Below are 18654 nucleotides of genomic sequence, written 5' to 3'. Positions count from 1 at the left end.
TCTGAGGAAGTTCTGATGCGATCCTTTACCAAACTGTGTTTCGGGGTGTCAAGTGGCAGACATTTTCTAGTTTTCTAGGAATAAAAGAGCTAGATTTTAGTAATATTGCTGAGATGAAGTCCATGGGAGCTATTGTTATACCCCATGTGTAGGGATCATTGAGTTGTCAGTGTTGTCCAGACAGCTAGGTTAAATTTTTTATAAAACAGTGCTGTGTCAATTATACCAATGAGTATACAGCTTAGGTATTTGAAATGTGTGTTCCTTGTGACAAGACTTTTCCATTGGTACTACGTTTGTGGACCTGTTGACCTTGACAGTGACCTTTGATCTACTTTTTAAAATCTTTTACCTTGGCCACAATATGTTAACTACGAAATATGGCTTTCATATTTGACATGAATCCTTTCCATTGGTCCTATGTTTCTGGAACTGCTGGCCTTTGCTATGACCTTTGACCTTCTTTTCAAAAAACTAATTCCAGATTTTTCAACCCACTTTTAAAAAAAACTTATGCTGAATTTCAAACCACTTTAAAAAAAAACTCATTCCGAATTTCAACCCACTTGGCGAACTATGTTGTCTTTAACAACTTTGGTTTTACTATTGGAGCATGGTCGAGTCAGATAAATGTATGCTGTAAGTTTCTGTTATTTTTCCTCAGAACCAAAAGGGCAGAGCTGAAGGAAGATGGCCGACACACGAGAGATGTTCAAGATCAGTTTGCTTTCTTACTTGTGAAAGATGACAAAGTGGTCAATCAAATCACACAGTATGGACTACGTGCCCGAGAGTCTTCCTTCAATGCCTTGGGTAAGTTCTGTTTTCCTGTTTCACTTTTCTGTAAAGTATGTGATGCCTGCGTTTTACTAACACGTCTGAAAGAATGCTGATACACTTATGGTAAGATGTGAAGTCAGACAATGATAAATTTGAGAGTACTTGTCGTAGAAAACAATATACAGAAACTACAATTAGCACAACCATAATTAAGTTGAATGCTTTCATGTGAAATTCGCTAAAGTAAGATTACACCTAAAGTATGTATGTTAACAGCAAGATAATTTGATTCCAATGTTGTCTGATCTTATGAAAGTCCACACATACTGTTTCCAGTCTGTGGCCTACAACATAATTCATTTTGCCTAACAAGAGCTATTGAGACTACAGAGGTGAAGTGAAGTGATTTTTGTACTTTTGGTGGGTAAAGTATCTAGACTCTCGATAAATGTTGTCTTACTGGAGTCTTTGAGACTACACAAGTGAAGTAAAGGGATTTCTGTACGTTTGGTGGTTAAAATATCTTGACTCTCTGTAAATGTTGTCTTACTGGAGTCCTTGAGACTACACAAGTGAAGTAAAGGGATTTCTGTATGTTTGGTGGGTAAAGTATCTAGACTCTCGATAAATGTTGTCTTACTGGAGTCTTTGAGACTACACAAGTGAAGTAAAGGGATTCCTGTACGTTTGGTGGGTAAAGTATCTAGACTCTCTGTAAATGTTGTCTTACTGGAGTCTTTGAGAGCTACACTGAAGGTCACAGTGGTCAAATGGGCTTAAATTTAAATGTTAAAATGGTCTGTTCTCAATAACTAAGAGGCCCAGGTAGTTGACATTAAGTCTGTAGCATGCTGGGGTAAAGGGTTACCAAGTTTGTTTAAATGGTTGACCTTGACTTACATTCAAGGTCACAGCAGTCAAATAGGCTTAAATCTTTAAACATCTCCTTTGTATAACCAAGAGGCTAAGGGAGTTGACATTAGTCCTGTAGCATGCTTGGATAAAGGGCTACCATATTTGTTCATATGATATACGTAACTTGACCTACATTCAAGATTAAAGGGTTCAAATAGGTTTAAATCTTTAAACATCTTCTTCACAATAACCAAGAGGCCCAGAGTTATTTTTGGGCCTGTAGCATGCTTGGATGAAGGGCTACATATTTGCTCATATGAATGACTGACGTTCAAGGTCACAGGGGTCAAAAAGGCTGAAGTCTTTCAACAACCTCTTCTCATGCCAAATGACCAAAAGGTCTAGGGACTTGATATTGGTTCTGTGGCATGCTGTAGTAAATGGCAACCAAGTTTGTTCAAATGAATGACCTTGACCTATATTCAAGGTCACAGTGGTAAAAAAACAAATGATTTCTCGATAACCGAGAGACCTGAAGACTGGTTATTACACCAATAGTGTGCTTGAATGAAGGAGTAGAACATTTATTGACATGAATAAGCCTAGCCTACTCTGATATCTGAATTAATTGGTAATCAGCTTATATCTTCAGAAATTACCTAGATCAGCTTCAAAGTTGCTGTAGAATCAGGTATGCGATACAGGCTCATTGGGCCTTGATCTTGTTTATTTTTCTGATGCAATTGTTCATGTTCAAATTGCAGTTTATTGAGGGGAAAATCAATGACAGCTTTTTCAAATCCAACGTTGTGCCTTGTTATGTATTGTATAGAGACCTAAGTGACCTATCTCGGATATGTTGTGCCTAAGATAAACAACAATTAACACAAGTCTTCAATGTTATTGTTTTTAATGTGTTTGATGTAAACATGAACAGCAGTGGTATATAAAAATAATCTATGATATTGTCAATGACAACAGCACGAGCTGATATTGTCAATGACACCATCAACACCATGAGCTGATATTGTCAATGACACCATCAACACCATGAGCTGATATTGTCAATGACACCAGCAACAGCATGAGCTGATATTGTCAATGACACCATCAACAGCATGAGCTGATATTGTCAATGACACCATCAACACCATGAGCTGATATTGTCAATGACACCATCAACACCATGAGCTGATATTGTCAATGACACCATCAACAGCATGAGCTGATATTGTCAATGACACCATCAACAGCATGAGCTGATATTGTCAATGACACCATCAACAGCATGAGCAAAATTAGCTCTATTGATGTGACCTGAAGCATTTCATATTTAAACATCTAAAGCAGTTAAATATATATTAAACGTATCAATATCATTGCATCAATATATAATAGAAATCTGAATTAAATATCTATTTTCTAAACTTATGTATAATTATATTGTTAATAGACCATCATGTTTCTACATGTAATGTATCATATGTCCTCTGTATTGACCTTGTTAATCCTTTTGATTATTTCATCAATAAAATTGATAAAAATTATTGCATATATAGTTATATAGTTCAGTGGAAATTAGTTCGCTACATATCTATGTGGTAGTACCTACATACTCTGTGCTGAGTGTTAAAACTTAGAGATCCTTGTAGAAAAACTGAAAATATGTCCGACCTATTCTTCAACTGTTACACCAGGTAAATATAGTAGTAGTAGAGGCCATAAGATCAGAAACTACTTTGTCGCAAAATTTTGGGCAAGAAATACAAATCAGACACATGTGTAGAAGAAATCAAGTTCTTCGTTTCGTCCCGAGCTGAATCAGGTTTTTACGTTGGTGACCAACAGGTTTGAAACATGAATTTGACCAAATGTTTATTGTATATGGAAATCAACAAAGGGAGGCTACTGTTTACACACACATTTGGGATGGTCAATGCTTACACAATGAGGTTCAAACAATATATGTTGGAATTATTATGCGTATTATGCGATGAAGTTCAGGACATATTGAGTTTTTGAAATGAGACACAAATTGAAAGGCTATGCTATAGATCTTCCCCAGTTTATGTTAGCTGTAGGTGATCATCTCACAATCTTACATCATGCTGACATAGGCATAGTGTAAAAGCAACAAAATGATAGTTATTTCAGACATTGTAAATACTTATGATATCTAAAATATAGATATCTAAATAATATATGGTGTCACCTCAAAAATTAACGGGAGAGATGGAAAATGTTCCATTGGCTATGTCTATACTAACAGTTCACAAGCTTTGTTAGTGTTGATTGGACAATAGTTGTTTACATATTACCATTGTATGGCATTACAATGCTGTGCCCTTTGGCTGTTCAGTGATAGGATGGTCTGTTGAATTGAGATTCTGTGGCTGAATGGTCACTACATCTTTGTCAGGATCAAACAATGTATGGTATGGTGGTGGTTCACCATCATCCACTGGAGCCGATGGTTGCTGTATCTGTGGATTTTCAGTTTGCTGTAAGTATGATCCTGGTGGAGGATCTTCTCTACGTCGTCTGGATCTATCTGTAGAGCTATCACCACAGCAATTACCCGTGCTATCATCATAGAAACAGAAGCACACTATTGAGCTGCAGCCATTGTGATGGTGGTGGCCAGCTCCATCTGAGTGGGTAACATTGTCTCCTCCACAGCAGTCACAGTCACATGGGCAGAAGCCACAAAATCCACAGTTACACTCACAGCAGTCGTCGCCGCAACAGTTGCTGTCGCCAAAACAATCACAGTCGCCACAATCACAGTCTCCACAATCACAGTCGCCACAATCAATATCGCCCATAGCCGCACTGTCAACATAAACAGAAGCATATGATCAATGCAAAGGTTAGCTGTATACAAAGGTTAGCTGTATACAAAGGTTAGATTAATGTACATTGTATACAAAGGATAGATTAATGTACATTGTATACAAAGGTTAGATTAATGTACATTGTTTACAAAGGTTAGCTGTATACAAAGGTTAGATTAATGTACATTGTATACAAAGGTTAGATTAATGTACATTGTATACAAAGGTTAGATTAATGTACATTGTATACAAAGGTTAGATTAATGTACATTGTTTACAAAGGTTAGCTGTATACAAAGGTTAGCTGTATACAAAGGTTAGATTAATGTACATTGTTTACAAAGGTTAGCTGTATACAAAGGTTAGCTGTATACAAAGGTTAGCTGTATACAAAGGTTAGCTGTATACAAAGATTAGATTAATGTACATTGTATACATTGAATGTTGTATGGTTCAGTGACTCTAGAATTTAGGGATGCATGGAGTCTGGATTTAACGTAGTGTGTTTAATTAGCTCAGTTTCTCAGTGTTGATGTTATTGCAACTAAACCTGGAATATAGTTGCATTGTAGTATACGACATCTCAACACCCCCTACAGATTACGTCAAATTGTTTTTCCTGTTTTTGTGGGTTAAAAACCTTTAATGTTGAGAAATTATATAAAGTCTTTATTTGTGCTTTTCCAATTTATATACAAATTAGTTTTTAGCCAAATTGGCATGATTTCTACATTAAATCAGATGTTGTTTTCTCAGTTTTAGAAAGAGAGATTTTTGGGGTAAAAGATATATATATTTAGGTGAATTCTAGTGATTTTGCGAAATTTATGTTGTTGTTTTGAAATGCATCAGTATTTACGAGAGTCTTATGTATACAGGGTATGTCCATACTATCGAGTAGAGTTTTAATTTTAATTAATTTATTGCTGAAATTTCCAGGTGATCAGTAGAGGGCCCTTAAGGGAAATTGAAATGATTCAGTACCAGTCATGTATCATACTTGAAGCTTAATTTGCCAGTCAAAATTATTTAAGTCACGAACCAGGTGCAATGGTTGGTACTCTAGATTGGCCATCTGAGCCCTAGGTTTTGTGTTAAGTAATTCAAATACTAGATTATCTCCCCCTTGTTTGAAACTTAGAATCAGACATATCCTGAAGACCAAAATCATAAAGCAGCGATTTTATTCATAATTTCAATATTTTAGATACAGGGGCCAGTCTATTGGTACACCTGTGTGTATAGTTCTATACCTGTAGTATATACAGTCAGCAGTATGATATATACCGTATTTGACCTAATAAGGGCGCAGGGCGCGGGTAATTGACAGTGGGGGCGCCCTTATTAAGATTAGTTATTCTGAAGTTTTATGAAACAGACTATACCTTATAGCAGAATACCCAAGGTTGTGGAAACGGTAAAATATTCAGTCATAAAAATATTCCAGATGAAGATATCTATTCATAATCATATATTATCTTAAACATGACTTGAATACTCCTGTAAACTTGTAAACCATGCCAGCTGATCTTTAGACCAGAGAACGTGTGTTCCACCATTTATGTTCAAATGGAATCTTTTGTGTTCTATTTATAGAAACAGGTGATTTCCCAGATCACATCAGACATCGTTTTCTTTGACCTAATAATTGATTTACAATGTATTTTACTAGCTTTCTGTTCTGAACAAAAGTTATTTATCAACAAGAATGAAGTCTTTACTTTATCTTCAAATAAAGATGGTAAGTTATTATTTGTATGTGTGTTTAGTTTTGGGTGCTCTTTGCACTGACATGTCATCTGTAGCCTGTACTCCAACAATGTTATAGGAGTACTGTAGCCTGTAGGAATACACAAAATGTGGCGAAAACATGTGTTCCAGTTACTTAATTTGCTGAAGAAAATTGAACACATAAAGTAGCAAAATATTTCACATGAATTATTACTTTTGAACACCATTTTGACACTCAGTCAAAGATGTATTTCCTTGAAAAAAGGTAGGGGCGCCCTTATTAGGGCAGGCGCCCTTATTAGGTCAAATACGGTACATTACCCGCCTACAGTTCAGATGGTGGAGCACACTCTCCAGTTTCCTAGTATTGTACAGGTGTGACCGATCTAATATGTTGATATGTTGTCATGTATTCAGGATGTGCAATCAGTTATCAGTCATGTGTAACAGTGTTCAGTCATGAAGCTGGTGGTATTATAATGGAATAAGATAAGATAAGTTTATTTCTGGTTCAGGACATTTTATAGTCCTCTATACCAGACTCCAAAAAAAACAGATATTTATATACATTGTACATATATATACATAACACATATAAAAAAACATGTACACAAATACATTAAGATTAAATTTCAGTCCAGTATATTACTATATATGTTTTATATGGTTATTTCAGCTGTATAGTTATAGAAGATTTCTTGTTTTTTTCCAGTGATTGTCCAAAGCGTTTTTGAAAATGTTTATACTGGGCACGGATACGATTATTTCAGGTAGACTGTTCCAATATTTTACTGTCCTTATTGAGAAAGTACTTTTCGTAGCTGCTGATGTTGCTCGCTTCGGGTAGATTTTCTTAGAGTTTCCTCTTCCGCTGTGTCTCTGTGACACGTCTTCCCATAACACCACGGTATTACATCATTCCTTGTTGTATGTACCATTGAGTATTTTGTATAACTCAATCATATCTCCTCTAACTCGATGAAAGGACAGTGTTGGAAGTTTTTCCAATCTTTCGCTGTAGCTGAGGTTTTTCATCCCCGGAAGACACTTTGTAGCTCTGCGTTGTACGCCCTCTATCATATGTATATATCTATCAATGTATGGGAGGAACACAAATCCGGCTAATCCTCCTGTTGGATGTGTGTAATAGTTAATTGTATAATAAAGGTGGTAAGATAGAGTCCAAATCCCATTATTGTACAAACATTTAATATCTCTTGTAGTAAGATATGTTTAAATCAGAAAGCTATATCCTCTCTAATTATAAAGCTTTACATACATATTTTCTTAGATATTCTATTTGAGAAAATATCAATATTATGCTGTAAAATATCAATTTTTTTTGGGGGGGGGGGGGGGGGGGGGGAGGGGGGCTGACAGTATTACTTGATCAGCTGAAAAATGTATAGTCTTTTCCTAGCTAAGGGGAGATTAGTGGGGCAGGGAGGGGGGGGGGGGGGGGGGTTGACATGTCATAATAGGTATGTTATGCACATTGTTACTTCCTACTTTCCAACTTCTGAATGAATCTATCACTATCACTAAATGTAGGCATGCATAGGTCAGCTACATGTGTACATGGTCCTTGAGGATCAGTGAGATGTTTGTTGTATGTTAGCTGTTGTACTTGTAGATTTAAGATTATAAATTCTTAATCCTGATATACAGTAATAAATAAAATGTCCACGATCATGTTGAAGTCATTAGCAATTTAACAAGCTTGTATAACCAGTCAAGTACAGCAGGTCAACAATCTCACACACTATAGACTTTCTGGCCTGGTTATGTTGAATCCAGGTGTTGCTGCATGTGTACGTGTGTAAGGCATGTATACATTCTTACCTGTAACTGAGTATACTCCGAGTCTGTTAATATGTTCACCCCTGTTCCTAGTACCGTCACTGCTTAAATGAAACCAGATGTATGCTGATTAAGGATTTATATTCCTGTGACTAAAGGGTAGGCCCAGGTGACAAAGGGTAGGTAGGCCTAGCTGGCTATCAACTCCTGTCTCACAGTCACAAGCGTGATCCAGTCATGTAGGTCATGCTTCAGTGAACTCCCTTGGTATGTAGGGCACACATATCCTGTTTACATTATATCAGCTCTGTAGTTAGGATAGTATTGCAGACCAGGTCACTAATTATCACATACTGCTCAGGCTCAGTTTCAAATATCAGCAAATAACTATAGCGCTAATCTATGTAGCTATATGACATAAATATACTGTCAAAGGAAAATTAAAATCCTCTATGAGTAATTGTTAACTGAAGATTTAATCAATTAAACAAAATTGAATAAAATAGAAGGATGTATAGGAAACTTCAAAGTCAGGTTACCCAGTCTAATATTTTCAACAGATGGTTACAGATTTTGAGAATATGTGAAGCAAAGTTACATGTAGTTGGAATTAAAGAAGAAATTAAATTACTGACGAAAGGTCAGCTCGCTGGTCTTCTGGTAAATTTTTTCTAAGATTTGAATCAGGTAAATATTTCATTAGATCACCACCATCATACACTTCATCTGGGGTTCTGTGACCAGGATCAGACCCGAAACAATTGGTATTATCACTCTTTTTCCAAGAGTCCTTGAAGAACCTTTTTTCTATGCTCCCCATAGTCCAAAGTTGTGCATGTTTAAATATCATACAAGATGATATGGCCATGCATTAACACCTTGGCATTTATTGAATTTCAACATTTTAGTACTTTTCCTGAAGTTTTTTTTTTAGCTCACCAGCCTTCCAACAATATGATCTGTTCATGCATTAACACCTTTGCATATGTGTGCTTTTAACAAGTAGCATGGTGAGATCCGGAAAGCCCCAATTTTTTTTTTATTAATGATTGACCTTGATCTATCTAATGAAGATCATGAAGCTATATAGTGATTTAAGTACACTAAAACAAACTCAAATTCTTTTATCACCAAATGTTTGACTTGTTACAGCTGAAAGCAAACACTAACATTTTGATCAAGATCATGTACAGCAATGATATGAAATTTAGAAATCACTTAAAATGAAATTCCCAGCAAAGCCTGATTCTCCTTATTATAAGCTACATGCCTATTAGGCCTCTTGTTCTAAAATGTCCTAAGCCTCACTTGATTGGAAGTTGAATATGGTAAAAATGGATGCCACATAATTAGTCAATTTTCTAATGGTTGTACCTACAATATCCTCTGGGATATTTGTCCCATACTTTTAAGAAAGCATTGGCAATAACGAAGTCACATAACAATTAATCTCAGGGGCCTACCCTAGATTGTGCAACTTGTCTAGCATACTGGCATATGTTAAATGACATATTTAGTGTGGTTTAAAGCCAAATTAAGAGCACACAGTACTAATAAATTAATACGCTTGAGTCTATTTTTTTTTATATTTTTCCCTGGAAATTTGTTTTAGTTACTGGTAAGTCAAAGACTTTAATATAGTTATAGCTCTCTTGCTGTTATCTAAGTCTTGGAGTTGCTTCCCCTTACACACATTCCATTTAATGGTCTTCTGTAATGATGTATGTCATCATTACATTCCTACAGTGTTGAATCTATTAAGAAAAACTATTAAAAAATCATAACTGTCGTATAAATGATCCTGAAGAAGATTGACAGTTATAGGTACCAAATATAGAGGTGGAGGCTAAAAGTTACGTACCAAATACAGAGGTGGAGGCTGAAAGTTACGTACCAAATATAGAGGTGGAGGCTGAAAGTTATGTACCAAATATAGAGGTGGAGACTGAAAGTTATGTACCAAATATAGAGGTGGAGGCTGAAAGTTATGTACCAAATATAGAGGTGGAGGCTGAAAGTTATGTACCAAATATAGAGGTGGAGACTGAAAGTTATGTACCAAATATAGAGGTGGAGGCTGAAAGTTACGTACCAAATATAGAGGTGGAGGCTGAAAGTTACGTACCAAATATAGTGGTGGAGACTGGTAGTTACGTACCAAATATAGAGGTGGAGGCTGAAAGTTACGTACCAAATATAGAGGTGGAGACTGAAAGTTACGTACCAAATATAGAGGTGGAGACTGAAAGTTACTTACCAAATATAGAGGTGGAGACTGAAAGTTACGTACCAAATATAGAGGTGGAGAGTGAAAGTTACGTACCAAATATAGAGGTGGAGAGTGAAAGTTACGTACCAAATATAGAGGTGGAGGCTGAAAGTTACGTACCAAATATAGAGGTGGAGGCTGAAAGTTACGTACCAAATATAGAGGTGGAGACTGATAGTTACGTACCAAATATAGAGGTGGAGACTGATAGTTACGTACCAAATATAGAGGTGGAGACTGATAGTTATGTACCAAATATAGAGGTGGAGGCTGAAAGTTACGTACCAAATATAGAGGTGGAGACTGAAAGTTACGTACCAAATATAGAGGTGGAGGCTGAAAGTTATGTACCAAATATAGAGGTGGAGGCTGAAAGTTATGTACCAAATATAGAGGTGGAGGCTGAAAGTTACGTACCAAATATAGAGGTGGAGGCTGAAAGTTACGTACCAAATATAGAGGTGGAGGCTGAAAGTTATGTACCAAATATAGAGGTGAGGCTGAAAGTTATGTACCAAATATAGAGGTGGAGACTGAAAGTTACGTACCAAATATAGAGGTGGAGACTGAAAGTTACGTACCAAATATAGAGGTGGAGGCTGAAAGTTATGTACCAAATATAGAGGTGGAGAGTGACAGTTATGTACCAAATATAGAGGTGGAGGCTGAAAGTTATGTACCAAATATAGAGGTGGAGGCTGAAAGTTACGTACCAAATATAGAGGTGGAGGCTGATAGTTACGTACCAAATATAGAGGTGGAGGCTGAAAGTTACGTACCAAATATAGAGGTGGAGACTGAAAGTTACGTACCAAATATAGAGGTGGAGGCTGAAAGTTACGTACCAAATATAGAGGTGGAGGCTGAAAGTTACGTACCAAATATAGAGGTGGAGGCTGAAAGTTACGTACCAAATATAGAGGTGGAGGCTGAAAGTTACGTACCAAATATAGAGGTGGAGGCTGAAAGTTACGTACCAAATATAGAGGTGGAGACTGAAAGTTACGTACCAAATATAGAGGTGGAGACTGAAAGTTATGTACCAAATATAGAGGTGGAGGCTGAAAGTTATGTACCAAATATAGAGGTGGAGACTGATAGTTATGTACCAAATATAGAGGTGGAGGCTGAAAGTTACGTACCAAATATAGAGGTGGAGACTGAAAGTTACGTACCAAATATAGAGGTGGAGGCTGAAAGTTACGTACCAAATATAGAGGTGGAGACTGGTAGTTACGTACCAAATATAGAGGTGGAGGCTGAAAGTTACGTACCAAATATAGAGGTGGAGGCTGAAAGTTACGTACCAAATATAGAGGTGGAGACTGAAAGTTACGTACCAAATATAGAGGTGGAGGCTGAAAGTTATGTACCAAATATAGAGGTGGAGGCTGAAAGTTATGTACCAAATATAGAGGTGGAGACTGAAAGTTATGTACCAAATATAGAGGTGGAGGCTGAAAGTTACGTACCAAATATAGAGGTGGAGGCTGAAAGTTACGTACCAAATATAGTGGTGGAGACTGATAGTTATGTACCAAATATAGAGGTGGAGGCTGAAAGTTACGTACCAAATATAGAGGTGGAGACTGAAAGTTACGTACCAAATATAGAGGTGGAGAGTGACAGTTACGTACCAAATATAGAGGTGGAGGCTGAAAGTTACGTACCAAATATAGAGGTGGAGACTGAAAGTTACGTACCAAATATAGAGGTGGAGGCTGAAAGTTACGTACCAAATATAGAGGTGGAGGCTGAAAGTTACGTACCAAATATAGAGGTGGAGGCTGAAAGTTACGTACCAAATATAGAGGTGGAGGCTGAAAGTTACGTACCAAATATAGAGGTGGAGGCTAAAAGTTACGTACCAAATATAGAGGTGGAGACTGAAAGTTACGTACCAAATATAGAGGTGGAGACTGATAGTTACGTACCAAATATAGAGGTGGAGGCTGAAAGTTACGTACCAAATACAGAGGTGGAGGCTGAAAGTTATGTACCAAATATAGAGGTGGAGACTGAAAGTTACGTACCAAATATAGAGGTGGAGACTGATAGTTACTTACCAAATATAGAGGTGGAGACTGAAAGTTATGTACCAAATATAGAGGTGGAGACTGAAAGTTATGTACCAAATATAGAGGTGGAGGCTGAAAGTTACGTACCAAATATAGAGGTGGAGGCTGAAAGTTATGTACCAAATATAGAGGTGGAGGCTGAAAGTTATGTACCAAATATAGAGGTGGAGAGTGACAGTTATGTACCAAATATAGAGGTGGAGGCTGAAAGTTACGTACCAAATATAGAGGTGGAGACTGAAAGTTACGTACCAAATATAGAGGTGGAGACTGAAAGTTACGTACCAAATATAGAGGTGGAGGCTGAAAGTTACGTACCAAATATAGAGGTGGAGGCTGAAAGTTATGTACCAAATATAGAGGTGGAGGCTGAAAGTTATGTACCAAATATAGAGGTGGAGAGTGACAGTTATGTACCAAATATAGAGGTGGAGGCTGAAAGTTACGTACCAAATATAGAGGTGGAGACTGAAAGTTACGTACCAAATATAGAGGTGGAGACTGAAAGTTACGTACCAAATATAGAGGTGGAGACTGATAGTTACGTACCAAATATAGAGGTGGAGGCTGATAGTTACGTACCAAATATAGAGGTGGAGGCTGAAAGTTACGTACCAAATATAGAGGTGGAGACTGAAAGTTACGTACCAAATATAGAGGTGGAGGCTGAAAGTTACGTACCAAATATAGAGGTGGAGGCTGAAAGTTACGTACCAAATACAGAGGTGGAGGCTGAAAGTTATGTACCAAATATAGAGGTGGAGACTGAAAGTTACGTACCAAATATAGAGGTGGAGGCTGAAAGTTATGTACCAAATATAGAGGTGGAGGCTGAAAGTTACGTACCAAATATAGAGGTGGAGACTGAAAGTTACGTACCAAATATAGAGGTGGAGGCTGAAAGTTACGTACCAAATACAGAGGTGGAGGCTGAAAGTTATGTACCAAATATAGATGTGGAGACTGAAAGTTACGTACCAAATATAGAGGTGGAGGCTGAAAGTTATGTACCAAATATAGAGGTGGAGGCTGAAAGTTATGTACCAAATATAGAGGTGGAGAGTGACAGTTATGTACCAAATATAGAGGTGGAGGCTGAAAGTTACGTACCAAATATAGAGGTGGAGACTGAAAGTTACGTACCAAATATAGAGGTGGAGACTGAAAGTTACGTACCAAATATAGAGGTGGAGACTGATAGTTACGTACCAAATATAGAGGTGGAGGCTGAAAGTTACGTACCAAATACAGAGGTGGAGGCTGAAAGTTATGTACCAAATATAGAGGTGGAGACTGAAAGTTACGTACCAAATATAGAGGTGGAGACTGAAAGTTATGTACCAAATATAGAGGTGGAGGCTGAAAGTTATGTACCAAATATAGAGGTGGAGAGTGACAGTTATGTACCAAATATAGAGGTGGAGACTGAAAGTTATGTACCAAATATAGAGGTGGAGGCTGAAAGTTACGTACCAAATATAGAGGTGGAGGCTGAAAGTTACGTACCAAATATAGAGGTGGAGGCTGAAAGTTACGTACCAAATATAGTGGTGGAGACTGATAGTTATGTACCAAATATAGAGGTGGAGACTGAAAGTTACGTACCAAATATAGAGGTGGAGACTGATAGTTACTTACCAAATATAGAGGTGGAGACTGAAAGTTATGTACCAAATATAGAGGTGGAGACTGAAAGTTATGTACCAAATATAGAGGTGGAGGCTGAAAGTTACGTACCAAATATAGAGGTGGAGGCTGAAAGTTATGTACCAAATATAGAGGTGGAGGCTGAAAGTTATGTACCAAATATAGAGGTGGAGAGTGACAGTTATGTACCAAATATAGAGGTGGAGGCTGAAAGTTACGTACCAAATATAGAGGTGGAGACTGAAAGTTACGTACCAAATATAGAGGTGGAGGCTGAAAGTTACGTACCAAATATAGAGGTGGAGGCTGAAAGTTACATACCAAATATAGAGGTGGAGGCTGAAAGTTATGTACCAAATATAGAGGTGGAGAGTGACAGTTATGTACCAAATATAGAGGTGGAGGCTGAAAGTTACGTACCAAATATAGAGGTGGAGACTGAAAGTTACGTACCAAATATAGAGGTGGAGGCTGAAAGTTACGTACCAAATATAGAGGTGGAGGCTGAAAGTTACGTACCAAATATAGAGGTGGAGGCTGAAAGTTACGTACCAAATATAGAGGTGGAGACTGATAGTTACTTACCAAATATAGAGGTGGAGACTGAAAGTTACGTATGACGGTAGTATATAGTATGCGCTGTGTCAGTTTGAATGAATGTGATATTTAGTCGATTGAGGTCAAGTGGGGTGCCATTTGGCTCGTGACAAAGTTTCCGGCCTTCACTTTTACACAGTACACATACCACTGATATCCTTCTTTTTTTTTTTATTTAAGTCTCATTTTTTATGCAAGCGCCTGTGGACTGGAGTACATACAATGATGTTAATTGTTTTAAAATGATGGGTCTAAAAAAACGAAAGAGCTTATAGGGAACAACCAACCAATTGAAAAATATATTTTTGAAACAGCCCCTGTGTATAGAACGTTGAGCCAAGGATAAAAAGTCTGGCAGCCACTGATTGGCCAGTATGTTATGAAGTGAGAAAATAGATATGTAGCCTGATAGGTAATTATCAATAAGAAATGTTGATATAAATTTCTTAAGTCCGATTGGTTTTTTTCCCAAAAGTTCACGTAATAATAGTAAACAGGTAAACATTTTAGATTTTTGAGAATTTTTACTGCGAAATTCACCTATTTTCAAAATGGCTACCCTGGAGAAAATTTGAGCTGAAGGACCCAACTTTTTTTTTTGATTAGGTGTTATATCAGACCCTAAACTTTTGTTATAAACCATAATCGTCATATTCAATTCAAGAATTTGAATGAAATAATCCAAAACGTTAACACTAAGGTCTATGGGAAAACAATTGGTTGGTTGGTCTCTACATTATACACCTCATACCCAGGCTTTTTTCCTCTATAAGTATTAGAAACATTAGTTTAGATTTGAGAGAGGGTGGTACTAGTTTTCGGAATATTGTGTGGGATTAAACCCATTTTACATTGCTTATTATACTATCGAAAAGAAAATGAAGCAATATATAAGGTAGAATATAGTTCCCACGCTATAGGATTGAGAACAATAGTCCACTGTTGATAACTAAATGCTTTTAACATATTGGTAAACACTATATTCGGGAACTCTGCCCGGCAGTGTAATTACAGTACAATATTCAGGATAACTATGTCAAGTCAACCAACTTGATGAGTACTTATCTGTTCTTAGTGATGCAAATTCTTTAAAATTGATGGATCTAAAACAAGATATTTATTTAAGTATACTATTTACCTACAAGCATTGTTTTCTGGTAGTTTCTGTTTTGTTCCTTCTATCACTGAATCTATTCCCTGTTCAGTGATTGGAGCTAAATTGAGATATTGTGGTTAAATACTCACCACATCTTTGACAGGATCAACATTTTCTGTTTTTACAAATGGTGGGAATGGTTGTGTAACTACATCTTCAACAAGATCAACATTTTCCAGTGATGCCAGTGATGGGGACAGTTGTGTCACTACATCCTCGACAGGATCAACATTTTCCAGTGATACCAGTGATGGGGACAATTGTGTCGCTACATCCTCGACAGGATCAACATTTTCCAGTGATACCAGTGATGGGGACAATTGTGTCGCTACATCCTCGACAGGATCAACATTTTCCAGTGATACCAGTGATGGGGACAATTGTGTCGCTACATCCTCGACAGGATCAACATTTTCCAGTGATGCCAGTGATGGGGACAATTGTGTCGCTACATCCTCGACAAGATCAACATTTTCCAGTGATGCCAGTGATGGGGACAATTGTGTCGCTACATCCTCGACAGGATCAACATTTTCCAGTGATGCCAGTGATGGGGACAATTGTGTCGCTACATCCTCGACAGGATCAACATTTTCCAGTGATGCCAGTGATGGGGACAATTGTGTCGCTACATCCTCGACAGGATCAACATTTTCCAGTGATGCCAGTGATGGGGACAATTGTGTCGCTTCATCCTCGACAGGATCAACATTTTCCAGTGTTACCAGTGATTGGGATGGTTGTGTCGCTACATCCTCGACAGGATCAACATTTTCCAGTGGTACCAGTGATGGGGACAGTTGTGTCACTACATCCTCGACAGGATCAACATTTTCCAGTGTTACCAGTGATTGGGATGGTTGTGTTCGTTGTACATTTGCAGCATGCAGTAGATTTTGTTGGTGTTGATTTGAATTTTGTGGATTTTGTCGTCGTTTACATCGACATGGGTTTTTGCATTCAGTTTCGTCCCAATCACAATCCAAATGCTTAATGCAACAAGAATCATCGTCATCATCGTCATCATCACAGAGGAAATCAAAGATTCCAATACAGATGCAGCAACAAATTTCAATGCTATCGTCATCACAGTCGATGTCACTCATACCAGCACTACTAACATAAAAAACATTGGAATGTTTTATTGCCTGAGAAAATATACACCAAAATTATATTGAAAATTGGTGGTTTACATTATTTACATTATTTACATTATTCACAGTGAGAGATGAATGCCAATACAAATAACTTACAAAATTAACATTGAAATTATTTGATAGAATTAATAACCTGTGCTTAAGGTCACAATATGGGTCAACTTTATTTAAACACCCAAAAATGTCTTTAGATTGACCAAAAGGCAGCTATTCATGTTATTTACATCATATAAACAGTAACTCAATCCTTTGTTGATCTACAAATTTATAGTTTGTAATGTGATGATGTGACCTTGATAATCACTGTTTTAAGATTTCTGGGTTAAATATCTTTTACTTGATATATTGAAAGATTTTTAATGTCTTTCAACAAGGATCCATCTCTTGTGGAAAAAGTCCCAACGAGGAACTAATAATGGTTTCACTTCTCCTGTAGTTAGGAAGTATTTCAACAGAGGCACATTTCAGTGGGAGACTATTTTGTTTCCTTAAAGTAACATGGTATCAACTTATCTAAGCTATTTGACTTGTTGTCAACACTGAAATTTGATTCCTGGTTTAACTATATGATAAATGTATTTCTTTTGTGATGTGGTAGCAGGCCAAATTTTCACAAATTATCTTAATTTTGAGGACATTTGTTACAGTTTTTGGACATTACACACCAAGAAAAGATTCTTGAAATAAAAAAACACTTTCTCAGAGTCAAGAGTAAGTTATGATCATTCATGAAAAACAATGGAGCATCCCGTACCTTGAAATTCAAAACCAGTATAATCTAGAGATCTACCTATAAAGTCCTGCGTAGCGTCGTCCACCTACAATGTATATATATTTTAGCTGAATTCACTTATGGTTTTCTATTAAAAGCACACCAGAAAGGTATGTTGGATGAAGCACACTTATACAGATGACCTTGAAATATCTTTCTGCAGAAAATTAGACATATAAGTGCTGCATATCAACTAGATATCACTGACCATGATGGGCTACAGAATGGCCCAAGTTGGCTTTCCCCTTTGTCACTGAGGGGCCACAGCATGGCCCAAGATGGCTTTCTCCTTTGTCACTGAGGGGCCACAGAATGGCCCAAGTTGGCCAAGTTGGCTTTCCCCTTTGTCACTGAGGGACCATTCTTGAGGGGCCACAGAATGGCCCAAGTTGGTGTCACTGAGGGACCATTCTTGAGGGGCCACAGAATGGCCCAAGTTGGCACCCATCATTTAGATATAAATTTTCAGTAAAACTACTGATTCATAATTTAGACCTGTTAGACCAGTATAAAGAAGCAGCTTCAAATATTTAGTTTTAAGGTATTTTAAGAATTTGTATGGAAGAGGTTTATGAATGTACTTGAACATACAGATTTGGCTTTATAAAAAAAACACAGACAAATATTGATGTAGTCGTCTGATGAGCAGTCATGGAAAATTACGGTTGATGATTGGATCAGTTGATGATTGGATCAGTTGATGATTGGATCAGTTGATACCTCATTATTACCCGATTACAGCCTTACAGCTATAAAACTTAATCAGTAGAATATATACAGTATTTGATTTGATAACTGAAGATTTTAGATTTAGAGCCAGTGTAACTGACAACAATACTTACCTGTATAGGGCTGTTAGTATGGTCAAACTGACAACAATACTTACCTGTATAGGGCTGTTAGTATGGTCAAACTGTGACAACAATACTTACCTGTATAGGACTGTTAGTATGGTCAAACTGTGACAACAATACTTAC

At 37.2% G+C, this 18654-nt stretch overlaps 2 protein-coding genes across 2 annotated transcripts in view; one reads left to right on the top strand and one right to left on the bottom strand.

Moving 5' to 3' along the window:
* LOC117332589 overlaps positions 1-18654 on the top strand; it is an 86968-nt gene that overhangs the window by 15215 nt on the left and 53099 nt on the right. Inside the window, 1 exon segment of the mRNA XM_033891564.1 lies at positions 665-813. Within this exon segment, the coding sequence (XP_033747455.1) occupies positions 665-813 (149 nt within the window).
* LOC117332543 lies at positions 2529-16904 on the bottom strand. The gene is made up of 2 exons (XM_033891495.1): positions 15837-16904; positions 2529-4467 (listed from the first exon to the last, which is right to left on the bottom strand). The coding sequence occupies exons 1-2, from the start codon at positions 16851-16853 to the stop codon at positions 4447-4449; spliced, it is 1038 nt and encodes a 345-aa protein (XP_033747386.1). The 5' UTR covers positions 16854-16904; the 3' UTR covers positions 2529-4446.

The sequence above is a fragment of the Pecten maximus genome, chromosome 1 (assembly GCF_902652985.1).
Source record: "Pecten maximus chromosome 1, xPecMax1.1, whole genome shotgun sequence".
Classification (NCBI taxonomy): domain Eukaryota; kingdom Metazoa; phylum Mollusca; class Bivalvia; order Pectinida; family Pectinidae; genus Pecten; species Pecten maximus.
This window is presented reverse-complemented; position numbering and strand designations above follow the sequence as displayed.